The sequence below is a fragment of the Cervus canadensis genome, chromosome 16 (assembly GCF_019320065.1).
Source record: "Cervus canadensis isolate Bull #8, Minnesota chromosome 16, ASM1932006v1, whole genome shotgun sequence".
Taxonomy (NCBI): domain Eukaryota; kingdom Metazoa; phylum Chordata; class Mammalia; order Artiodactyla; family Cervidae; genus Cervus; species Cervus canadensis.
Window position 1 is genome coordinate 13,794,111 of NC_057401.1, and position 13,407 is coordinate 13,807,517.

The 13,407-nt window shown below is 36.7% G+C and overlaps 1 protein-coding gene across 4 annotated transcripts in view; it reads right to left on the minus strand.

Moving 5' to 3' along the window:
- The window catches only part of CWC27 (CWC27 spliceosome associated cyclophilin), a 241,541-nt gene that overhangs the window by 55,001 nt on the left and 173,133 nt on the right, over positions 1–13,407 (minus strand). For all 4 annotated transcript variants that reach the window (XR_006273416.1, XM_043489002.1, XM_043489001.1 and 1 more), the window contains exon 12: positions 2,298–2,407. Coding sequence is in view for 3 of the 4 variants with exons in the window: in XM_043489002.1 (XP_043344937.1) it covers positions 2,298–2,407 (110 nt within the window). In the remaining variant the exon portion in view is untranslated. The remainder of the gene's footprint in view (positions 1–2,297; positions 2,408–13,407) is intronic.

Below are 13,407 nucleotides of genomic sequence, written 5' to 3' on the forward strand. Positions count from 1 at the left end.
TGGAACTCTGCATTTGGCTGTTCTTTCTAAACATTTCCTATTTTCAAGATTGGACTTTCTCTAGTTGCATTTGAAAGGCAAGACAGATACTAGCCAAAAAAGCAGACACTGTGGAAAGAAATGGAAGAAAATAGGATCTGCATGGAGGTATTTCTGTTTGGCATCCAGAGGAATCAGTCTTCTGGCTCCTGCAGGAGGAGAAAAGGACTAACCACTAACCACATTCTCTTCAGCACAGAGTGAGCCTTCCAGCTGTGTTGATGAAGAAGCTGTTTTGATGGCGCCTCCCCTGGTAGACCTTTTGCACACATGTGTATACATGGGTCTCTCAAATGGCATTTGCTCCTCTAGTCCTGCCCCGGGTTCTCTACTCTCCATACAGCAACCAGGTTGAAGGAATCTTCCCAAACAGCAAATGAGATTATAATACCTTCTTTCTTCGATGTCTCCCCATTGCTTTTAGGGTAAATCTCAACTCCTTCATATGGCTCAAAAATATCTTGTGTGAACTGGCTCCTGCTTACCTCTCCAGCCTCATCTCTTTCTTTCTCTTAGTTTAAGTTCCAGTCATACTTAACATCTTTTAGTTCTTTGCAAAGAGTTTAAAGACTTCTCATATACTATTCTTGTCTAGCCATGTATCTCCTCACTAACCCTCAAAGCTCAGCTGACAAATCATTTTCTCAGGGAAGCCTTTCTGGATTCTTATGCCATATTAGGTCCTACTCTGATACATTTACATAATTTAATGTATCTAACCTGTCATAATGCTCATCCCCTTTTGTTGGTATTACTTGTTTAACTGCCTTTCTTTCTGATAGCTCAGAGAAGATAGGGCTGTTTCTGCCTTGTTTACCACCAATTACAGTGATGAGGACATGGTAGATTTTTAATAATTATTTACTAGCAGGAAGAAAGAGAAATGCAAGAATAACAGTGATCCTTAACATCTTTTGGTAATACATTCAGAGGACTTTGTGACTCCATGAAAACAAGTTAATAAAGCACTTTTCTTAATTTCACTTGATGTGCCATTTCTTTTGAAAATTGCACATAAGTTAGTTCTCTGTAATTATAATTTCCTATACCTGAATTCTCGTTGAATTTTCCCTATGATTATTTTCACGCTAGGCACTGATGCGTGATCTTCCTTACCAGTAATTAGGTGTCATTTATAATATAGTTCCTGATTAGATTAATTTATTCAAACAGGCTTGGGCTTTTTAATTTACTTTTGCCTGTTTTATTTATATGCCTAAAATGATATGTTCTCATATATATATATACACGGCAGCACCAAATATAAATAATTTTGGTCTGCCCCCCTAGCTTTTCAACATAAAGGGCTGCTCAAGGGATCCATCTCATCAAGTGCCAAGTGCTGCATGGTGTTGACCCCCAAGATGTTGAGCTAACTTCCTATCTTTTTTATTCTTGATTTCTGACAATCTTCTTATATTACTAGCTAAAGATTCAGGAATTACTTTCAGTAAAGAGAGTTTGGCAATATTGTTTATGGTAGAAGTTAACTAGCAGACCAAGTGCCTTATTTATAGGCAGTATACTATTTCAAGCGAAGTTGGCTAGGCAGCAGGTGAGATGCTGAGCCCTTCATCATTTATAATTACGGTCTCATGATATTCACTTAGCAAAGATTCTATCTGAGTGTCTGGTAATATGTGGTTTTACCAGGTTCCTGTGTTTAATTAGGGAGGACTTCCCTGGAGGTTCAGACAGAAAAGAATCTGCTGGAAATGAGGGAGACCTGGGTCAATTCCTGCGTCAGGAAGATCCCCGAGGATACCTAAGGTCTATACCAGGCCCCCATGATTTAGGCTTCCTAGGTGGCGCTAGTGGTAAAGAACCCACCTGCCAATGCGGAGACCTAAAGAGACCTGAGATCAATCCCTGGATAAGGAAGATACCCTGGAGGAGGGCATGGCAACCCACTCCAGTATTCCTGCCTAGAGAATCCCTTGGACAGAGGAGTCTGGCAGGCTACAATGCATGGGGTCGCAAAGAGCCGGACATGACTGAAGTGACTTAGCACGCATGCACAAAGTTAAAATTTGAAAGTCTTAGGTTTTATACCTTTCTATCTGGAAAGAACTCTATCATCTGGATCTTTGCTTGAACGGCCAAGGTCCTGGTCACCTCACTGTATGTTAATATATCCTTTTTAATTTTTAAGACGTAATGTTTTCCCTCATGTATAATCAAAATAGGTTCTGTTGACAACTCCTGCACAACAATTAAAAGGCAATGAATTGCATATGAATTTTGGTTTGTGAAGTTACCTGGTCTTCCCGGGAAGTTCCTGTCTTTGCCTGCTGCTTCCTCAAAGCTTCATATTTTTGCTTTTCTCGTCTGTATTCTGCAACAGCACCATCTGGAGCAGCCTCTTCCTCTGAGGAATAATAGACTAGTTTTAGAATAAACAGTAAAAAGGCTGTATGGATTCATACTGAAGTCTATGAATGTCTATCGCTGAAGAGGAGGTCAGAACCTGGGACTGCTTTCCTCCATTTAAAAAAAGAAAACTCTTTCTGGCTTACTTCACTCTGTATAATGGGCTCCAGTTTCATCCATCTCATTAGAACTGATTCAAATGTATTCTTTTTAATGGCTGAGTAATATTCCATTGTGTATACGTACCACAGCACTGGGATGACCCAGAGGGATGGGGTAGGGAGGGAGGTGGGAGGGGGGTTCAGGATGGGGAACACATGTAAATCTATGGCTGATTCATGTCAATGTATGGCAAAAACCACTACAATATTGTAAAGTAATTAGCCTCCAACTAATAAAAAAAAAAACAACTCAACAAACAAACCAATAAACTCTACAAGCTCCACAATGATTTCCTAGAAAATGACTGATGTTAATTAAACAACCAATTTTAATGTCTTTATTTTATACTGTACTATTATAGTTGTTCTCACTTGTAATTATTTGACTTTAAAATCACCTATCTCACCTTTAAAATAAGATATTCCTAAAATTCAGCAATACCATTTCATATTACTCCTTTGCCTTACAAGATATAGTCCTTCAATATTGGTTGATTTTCCAATTACTTTCCACTTCTGCTCCCCAGTTAAAACAATAACGAAACAACAACAAACAACTTTGATTTAATAGCATCATAGAATACATATATATCTAATAAAAAATCAGGACAGTTACCCAGAAGCAGATGAAAGTAATTTTTACTAAATTAGAAATGAGAAAAAAATAATTATGGATTTGATCCTGCAATAAATTCCATATAAAAATTAGTTAACATCTGGGTTCACAGAATACAGTGTTGCCTAAAAAAAAAAGTACCAATATTTTACAATACTTACATTTATATATATTAATGACAATTTGTGACTTAAGAAACAAACCTATATCTTCTCATCTTTGGCTGACAAACCAAGATGAGCCAGCTGTAATCAAGAATGTCACAAACTGTTCTACTCAAGCCTTGGTTTGTTGCTTGCCTCTTTGTTACCTAGTTTGAGAAGCATAATTAATGTGTAATATACTAATAACCAGCCATTGTGTTCAAGAGATTATCTAGTTAAACAAAATTTTCTTTTTTCTTAAAAAAAAAAAGAAACAAGGAGTATTCTTATGGTTACCTAATATGATTTTGATGTCAAAGGGTACAAAGATTCAATCATGTGGGATAGGAAGGTTCTGGAGATTTAAGGTACAGCACGGTAAATACAGTTAATAATACTGTATTGTATACCTAAAATTTGCTAAGAAAGTTGATCACCACACATACACAAAGTGTAACGCTGTGAGGTGACAGATATATGTTAATTAGCTAGATTGTAGTTATCTAGTTCTTGGTAATTATGGTTTCTCTAGTTCTCAGTCTTCTGAGATTTTTAACTGTCTGTTTTTTCAGATGTGTTTCTTCTCCTCCTTTTTAAATTTCTAGCCAAAATGAACAAACAGCTTTACAACAGCTGTGAGATCAGCTGGTCTTTAGTTATATACATCTGTGATACCAGGAATAAGCCTGATAAGGTTCCATTTGGACTGCATAGAAACTGTAACTCAAACACTTCAACATGGTACACATAGCCAAATGCAATGATTATCTGCTACACAAACCCAACTGTGTGAAAAAATATGGTGAACTCTTGTATTTCCTAATGGGGCACATTATATCAGTATAAAGCACTTCTGTTTATAGTATGATCAAATGTTCACAGCACATTCATTTTTCATGTTTTTATTCCTCAGTACTATACTCTGAGTAATTTCCTTAGCTCTACTTTAGTTCACTAATTCTCTGTTTAGTTGTATCTAATCAGTTTTAAGACATAAACTGAGTTGTTGATTTTAATAATCATATAATTCTAGATATTCTAGATATTTTTTTGATAGCCTAAGTTTTTTATTATGATTTTTATATATTTAAAAACTTCTTTATCTTAAACACACTTGTTATGTTTTATCTTCTGGGTTACTCTTGGAGTTGCTTTTGTTGTGGCTTCTGACTCTCTCCCCACAGTGGTTAATCTCCATGCGTTTCCTCATTTTTGATTCTGAGTGTGCCTACAGCTAGAGCTGCATCTCCATCATGCTCCTGAGGAGTCCCTGGCACCCAGGATTGTGTCAGCATTACTACAGAGAGCTTCTGCATTTGTTTCCACCAGGAAATTAAGGGGTTCCATTAGTGCACAGCCATTTTCCTCCAAGTTAATTTCCTGGCTTAGGATTTCTGTACTACATAGGTAGTGTACATTCAGACTTTATAGCTGTGCCTGGTAGCAGTTTAGAGTTTTGATTTTTTATGACAGACTTTTTTTTTCCCCTTCCATATATAGTTATGAAAAATGATGAGCTTCATTGTGGACTTCCTGACCAGGAGGACAGTTTTTCTAGTTCCTTCCTCTTTTGATCCAAGACTGTATCTCTAAGTGTGATATTAAAACCGGAGCTTCTAGCTATCAGAGCCTACATCTGGTTTCAATATCCCCCTGGGCAACTACTGTGTCAATTTGAGCATTTAATGCTCTAGTTAGGCCTCCCCTTTGTTTCTAGTACCTAGGACTTTTCTTTTCTTTCTTGCCCCCTCTCTCTCATTTCCACTTTCCCTAACCCCCGCCGGCCCCCTCTCTGTCTCTTTGAAGCTTAGCTAAATATTTATTTTCTAGTTGGAGGATAACTGCTTTACCCTGTTGCATGGGTTCCTGCCTTACAAGGTGAATCAGCCTTCTTTCTTGAGCCTTCCTCTCGCCCCGCCTCCACTCCACTCTCTGCATCATCACAGGACACTGGGCTGGCCTGCCTCTGTCACACAGAAGCTTCCCGCTAGCTGTTTTGCACGTGGTAGTGGGTACACGTCGACGCTTCTCTCTCTCTCCTTCCCATGTTGTGTCCATAAATCCATTCTCTGTATTTGTGTCTCTATTCCTGCCCTGCAAATGGGTTCATCAGTACCATTTCCCTAGATTCCATATAGATTTAGCTAAGATTTAAATTGGGCTGGATCATATTTTATCTAGCATTCCTATATATTTGGAGAAACATGTTCTGTTTTAACTCAGTCCATGTGGCCAGAAGAAAAAGTAGCACATTCATGGCTTCTCTGGTGGCTCAGACGGTAAAGAATCTGCCTGCAATGTGGGAGACCTGGGTTTGATCCCTCACTTGGGAAGATCCCCTGGAGAAGGGAATGGCTATCCACTCCAGTATTCTGGCCTGGAACATTCCATGGACAGAAGAGCCTCACAGGCTACAGTCCACGGGGTTGCAAAGAGTCTAATATGCCTAAGCAACTTTCACTTTCACTTTGAATGCCCCTGAATAAGCAAAAATTGAGTACTTGACGGGATGATGTTAGTGACATAAAACTATCTAATAAAATAGAAAAGGGGCTTGAAAAAAAATCAGTTTCTTTAAGTAGAGAGTGCTCCATGTCTAATACCATTCTTAAAAATCTTAATATATGCTGGATAATTTATAAATAATAATGCAATATGACAACTATTTGTAATTAACTGAAATCTCAACAAAATGTATGCTAAATAGGAATGAAGAAAGGGGGAAAAAAGAACATTTACTAAATACCTACTATATGTTAGGTACCATGCTAAGGTTCTTTGATTCTTCATGAAGAAAGCATCCATAAACCTATTTTACAAATTAGGAAACAGGGTTAACACCACAATTCAGTTCAGTTCAGTCGCTCAGTCGTGTCCAACACCACAATTAGAATATACTAAAGCTGTAACTTGAACCCAAGTCTCTCTGATACTAAAATCTCATACTGTGCCCTACTGTCTTCAATTAAAAGTTCAGTTCAGAAAACAAAACTTAATGTGTTCCCACTGTATGCCTGACACTATAAATGATATCTAAAGTAAACACGATATAGGTTTTTCATTCTAGAAAGTAATCTGATGGGTAAAGTAAACATAATATATGTAAAAATAGTTAAGAAATCAAGCCACTGATTATAAGTATTATGTTGCTGATTCTTGCATAGACTCTTAGCCACCAAGAGAGGGTTTAAAGCTTACCTATGCTATTGTTGTTGTGTTAGTCGTTCAGTCATGTCCAACTATTTGTGACCCCATGGACTATAGCCCGCCAGGCTCCTCTGTCCATGGGATTTCCCAGGCACGAATACTGGAGTGGGTTGCCATTTCCTTCTCCAAGGGATCTTCCCGACCCAGGGATTGAACCTGGGTCTCCTGCATTGCAGGTGCATTCTTTACCACCTGAGCCACCAGGGAAGCCATTACTTGTGCTATAGTGTTAGAGTGAAAAAAAGTGTGAAAGTGAAGTCGCTCAGTTGTGCCTGACTCTTTGCAACACCACGGGCTATAGCCTGCCAGGCTCCTCTGTCCATGGGACAGGCAGGAATACTGGAGTGGTTTGCCATTTCCTTCTCCAGGGAAGCCTGCATAGTATCAGAATAACAAAATTTAAACATATTAGTGACCTCCAAGATAATACTAGAAAATATATTTAAAAGGGTTTGGTGACAAGAATGTCCAACATCACTATAACCATCAATTTACTATTAGAGCATCAGTTTATTAGAGCACCAGAACTTAGCTAGTGTCCCATGTGGATTAGAAGCAGAACTTGGGCTAAAACTTATGTTCTGACTCTGAGTTTTAGTGACATTAATACTGTACTTTCCCCCCTGTGTGTTATAAAGAATGTCTCTAACTCTTCCCTAAGAACTAGTCAGAAACATAATTTTTGTTCCACTTGACTCTCTTCATTACAAAACTATTTTGTTCTGAGCAGAAATGGGTGATGACTACTCAATTACTGGTTACTTAGCTAATGAGCCAATGGTATCCATCTACAAATCTCACTTCATAGATAAAAGGGCTTATACCTTCTACTGTCTCAGTATTAGAGCTCAAGCAACTAAAAGCTTCAAGTAGGTGCATATTCATCCATTAAAAAAAAAGTTTATTAAGTGATTATTATGTGTTAGAAACTGTTAATAAAGCTACTTATGATTTTAAATAGCCTTCCCCGATGGCTCAGTGGGTAATGAGCCATCCTGCAGTGCCTGCAATGCAGGAGACACAGTAGATGCAAGTTCGATTCCTGAATCAGGAAGATCCCTTGGAGAACGAACAGAAACCCACTCCAGTATACTTGCCTGGAAAACTCCATGGACAGAGGAGCCCAGTGGGCTGCAAAAAGTTGGACACGACTAAGCGACTAAGCACGCACATGATTTTTAAATAGATCTAGGGATCTATTTAAAGGAAATCTAGCACTATTTCAAGGAAATTTTTGAAAAATTCCCATAATAAAAATTTTTATATAAATAAAGGTGATATGTTAGTGATAATAGTAAACAACATCTGAAAAGGGACAGACTTTAATGAATATGAATATGGAAAAATACCAAAGTTACTAACATCTAATTGTATCTCATCATACTGGAAGCTACACAGTATGTTTTTATCAAATTTTATATATTCCTTAAATTAATTCTAGGAAAAGCACCAGACTTGAAAATAGCTAACATGATGCAAAAAAAGGAAAATAATAAATAACATGATAGCTAACATTTCAAGTACCAAGTGCCAGATACTGGTACCTTGAATTACTTGTTTAATCCTCATAAACAACATATTATTAACCCATTCTGCTGATAAGGTAACTAGGGCAGTGAGAGGTTAAATAACTTATCTAGGGGATTATAAACATGGGAATAAAAACCACACAGTCCAGCTCCAAAGTACAATCTCTTAACCAGTGTGGTTATTTTTTCTTCATGTCTGAAACAAAAGAAAACTTAGAAGATATTCCAATTTGACATAAAAAGGCATCATGTCATCATACTGGAAGTGTCCTGATGAAATATCAAGTCCTACCAAAACAGGTCTTGAATTCCTCCTGGACCATAATAAATAGGAACTGTGATATGCCAAACAGTGGGGTTAATGAAAATAATTTCCATCTAGAAAGAGTCCTTTATGGCTTTTCTTGATTCCCCTTAATTAATCGTATATTTCCCTCATTTGAATTTTTAAACACTTTGTAGCTTCTCACTTAACTATATCCTAATTTTCTTTGTACTGCCCCTTCAGCTATAAACTCAAATGGCAGGGACAGTGCCCTGATTGCGGGCTAGTATACTCCTTGCATATAGTACGTATTCAATAAATAGAAACTGAATGGACAAATAAACAGTGTGCTCATTTTTAGATCTTAAATTACAACAGTGTCCATGGTTGCCTTGTGGCTCTTGCTGGATGGAATGGCTCCTTGAGGGCCTTGTAGGGGTTTGGGGCCCCTAGTGTACAAATATTTTTTCAATAGATAGCTGCCTAATTAAGTTGAGTTGTAAGGGGTTAGATAATTTCTGATGCTTATTAAACAGAGGTGAGAGGAGTAGAAGCCAACCTGAAGGCAGTTATCCCTGATGAAGCCCTTGAGCATTGAGCTTTCTGGGGAGAATCTTTGTAAGAGCTACAGCCAATCATTGAAGCTTTATACTGTCTCCTTGAGGAGCTCCTGGGGATAAACTGCATATCTTCCACCTCAGTCAAAATGCCTGGTTTTTTGGTTTGTTTTATTAAGAAAATCCACTATAGAAATGATAACATTGGGAATATTCTGTGACATTAAAATGAGAGCTTACATGTAATATAGCCATAATTATAATCCACAATATTTATTTTTTGTACTAATTTTGTTTTAAAAATAACTGAAAGTGCTTAGATGATATCTTTAAAAGGTGATGAGAAGAAAACTGGTTTATCCAATGAAACTGCTAATACAAAAACTAATTCACAATAAAGAAATTATTTAATGGAGGTATCTATATTCACATTTATGAAGACTAGGCAGAAATTTAGGCAAAGACTGGGCTAAAAGTTTAATTTTTTCTGTACTATGTGCCAAAGTAAAAAATCTACAACTTATTAATTTCATTTAACCAATTTTTATTTTCAGTATATTTTTAATTCTACAAATCAAACAATGCTGGCTCCATCTGGTGGTCAAAATAAGCCTCTAGAACTTCATGAAAATTAGTCAAAAGTGATTAAATAATTTAGGTACTATGTGAAATACTATGCTTGAATATTGAATACTACACATTGAGGTATGCCTCAACATTGAATGTCAAATGGAATTATCTACATTTACACAAATTAAAAAATTTTTTCTTTCTCTGTTGTTCATCCTAGCCTCATTTCATCATGTTATTTTGGAGCTTAAAATAATTCTCCAAAGTAATATAGACTACCTTCCTCTGTGTTTTTCTATTAGATGATTTAAGAAATATAAAGGTAACACATTATAATTCAGTTAAATTTATCCACATTTTCAGACTGTATTCCATTTTGTATTTCCATTTGGAATATAACTAGAACTATATATATATATATATATATATTTTTTTTTTTTTTTCAATTTAGGCACTTCCAGAAGGGGTGACTAATGAATATATGACAGTTCATATCTAGGGGTCTGTATGTTCATATTCTACTAGTTATTAAATCTTAATTTTTAAATTTAAATTTAATACAAAAGGAATATGTGCTGAATCACAACATAAAATATTAACACTAAGAAGTTTTTGAACAGTAATAATTTGCTTATTTTACAGATGAGAAAACTTAGGTTCAGAGAGGTTAAATGGTTATGCTAAGCTGAGAATATCAGAAACCAGATTTTCTGATAACCCAATGCCGTTTCCTCTCTCTATACATTGCTATGTGTACTTTTTCTTTGTAGTGCATAATCACTGCAGATGTATTTCATTACAGTCTAATAACCACACACCACTTTCAAGTATATACAGTTGTCCCTCAGTATCTGTGGGGAACTGGTTCTAGGATCTTCAACATCCAGACTAAAATCCAAGGATGCTCAAGTTCCTTATATAAAATGATATAGTATTTGCATATAAATATGCACATCCTCCCATCACCTTTAAATTATCTCTAGATTACCTAAAACATTTTGTGTGCTAAGTTGCTTCAGTTGTGTCTGACTCTTTGCAACTCCACAGACTATAGCCTGCCATGCTCTTCTGTCTGTGGGATTCTTCAGGCAAGAATACTCGAGTGGGTTGCCATTCCCTTCTCCAGGGAATCTTCCCAACCCAAGGATCGAACGAAACATGCATCTCTAACGTCTCCTGCATTGGCAGGCAGGTTCTTACAACAATTAGTACAATGTAAATGCTATTGTAAATAGCTGGTATACAGAAAATTCAAGTTTTGCTTTTTGAAACTTCCTGGAATTTTTAACCCGCAAATATAGTCTTCTCTTAGTAATTTAAAAAACTTGTTTTTTAAAGTCTCATGTATGTTTAGTCACTCACTTGTGTCTGACTCTTTGCGACCCCATGGACTGAAGCCCATCAGCCTCTTCCGTCCATGGGGATTCTCCAGGCGGGAATACTGGAGTGGGTTGCCATGCCCTCCTCCAGAGGATCTTCCCAATCCAGGGGTCAAACCCAGGTCTCCTGCATTGCAGGTGGATTCTTTACCATCTAAGCCACCAGGAAAGCCCAAGAATACTGGAATGGGAAGCTTAAGTTTCACTCCTTTCCAAATATGAAAGTTTGTCTCTTTTTTTTAGAGAGAGGATACTGATTGTCAAGTCTATAATTCAAATAGCAGTCATGCTGGAAATAACGTATAGTCATACAGCACATAAATTAATTACCACAACACATATACTAAAAATCAATTCAAATAAAGTTAAATGAATTTATCTAGTAAATTCAGTGATAAAAGAACATAGATTGGTAAAGACAGGTTCTGAACACTAACCATTAAACTGATTTCAATTAGGCTTAATTGTCTTATATTTTACTAATAAACATTTTTAATTATATGACTATCTGATAAGCTTTTCATCAGATGCTTCTCCATTCTTATTAATAATGATCACAAGAAACAAATACAATATATAAATGGTCACTGAGGATTACTGACGGGCATAAATGCCTTTTCTTCTGGGGGCTCCAGCTCCCCACCTGTTGGCTATAGCCTGTCCTCCTATTCACTTTTACCTTATTCTGCCTCATATGGACCTCAAGACTAGTACATGGTTGACTGATGTTGTCCCCAGACCCCTCAACAGAACACACTTTGTACTTCTCCAGATGGTACGACACACATTTCTTATAATTTGATGGACATTTTGACAACATCCCTATGTTGGCCTGTTATTCTGAATGTGGAGCCTACAAATTATTAATACGTACTCTGTGTTGTAGCAATAAGGAAAAAAATCCTGAATATTTAAAAATAAAAAGATTTCATAAAGTCAATCAAGGAGGATACTGAAGAAATAACTGCTATCTAAAATCTCCTGAGGATATGACTCCCCTAGCAAATTCAACTGTGCAGAATAACATAATTGCTAACAGTACTTAAAGGAGGATTCTATTATTTTGTAGTAAGCTCATGAAGTACTTTTCTCCAAGTTAATTATGAGAGTTTCTAAACTGGTTCAAAATAGTCCTTAAATCATTTCATGTGTGGTATGACAGAGTCTTCCTGTCCTCTATGTGACCGAGGAAACAAACAGTAAAGTGGCTTCTAAAATACAAGTATGACTACTCCTACCAGCACCATCACCAGTGTTTAGGATCTAGCTTGTCTGAGATACTCATAACTCTGTGCTTGACTTCTCACCATAAATTTATGCTGTTAACAACAGGAGTATGATCATCTCCATTTTATGTATGAAGAAACAGAGGTTCAGAGAGTTTAAGTAATTTGCCCAACGTTATATGGCTAATAAATGATAGAGCAAGAATCTGAAATTAGGGCTGTCAGACTTCAAAGTCCACGCTTTTTCTAGCCTATTACATGGCAAACCATTATGGTGGGGGCACTGTTACACATGAGGGTGAGGGAAAAAAGACAGTTGTGATGGTGTAGAGCTTATAGGCTGGAAAATGGACAAGACATACTCTTCAACTATGCGAAGGTGCAAATGACATACGAGAGGTCCTGATAAAGTAATTATGAAATTTATGCAGAGGAGGGAGAGGGAAAAACTGGGTGGTGGAAGTGGAAGCAGAACTGGGCCTTAAAGGAGCAATAATATTTAACCACCGCAGGTAGAAAAGACAATACAACCAAAGCACGAAAGCAACATAGTGCAGGATACACATGATGGAGAGGAGTAATATTTTGGGGAAATGAAGAATGGGTAAATAAAATTGGGAATAAAGAAAATAAGATAAAAATCTGATCATGAAAGGAATCTGAACTCCCTTAGGTGAAGCAAGGAGGAAGCCACAATTTATACCGTGCAGGTCACAAGTGTTTGTGAGCCTTTTACAAAATGAAATGAAGTGTGCTGAACCACCCTAGGTTGTTAAGTTATTTGAACTCATTTCTAAGAAGCTTTTTAAAAGGTATTTTCTTATTATGGTATTAGTTTGAGTTAGTTGATAAAATTACAATTTCAAGTTTCCTGGCATCTACGCTTCCCTAAATCAAGGAAAACAATGCATTTCCCATATTCAGTGATGAAGAGAGCAAAGGCAAGTGGGTAAGAGAGAGAAAGAGACAAAGAGAAACTGACTCCCCAGATCTTATTGGATTTCCCCCTAATTATTTTAGGAAGAAACTTCGAAAAATATCCTGGAAAAATACATTTTCCCCATCTATCAGAATAATCTAATTTAAATGTGAAAATATGTGCCATTACTTGAAAGGACCATACTCAGTATTTCTGGCTCTCTTCACGGTCTCAGAATTTTTTTTTTTTTTTACCTGCCTAGACTGTTCTATAATCTGGTTCAGATTTTATCCATTCTTCCCAACCCCCATTTTTAATGATAGCTCTAACAAGGTACATTTAATGAAGTGAGAGTAGAAAAAAAGATGATCAAATTATGCTTCATCTGAAGTTGACTGTGTCCAAATATGCTTTCTGGAACCTGGG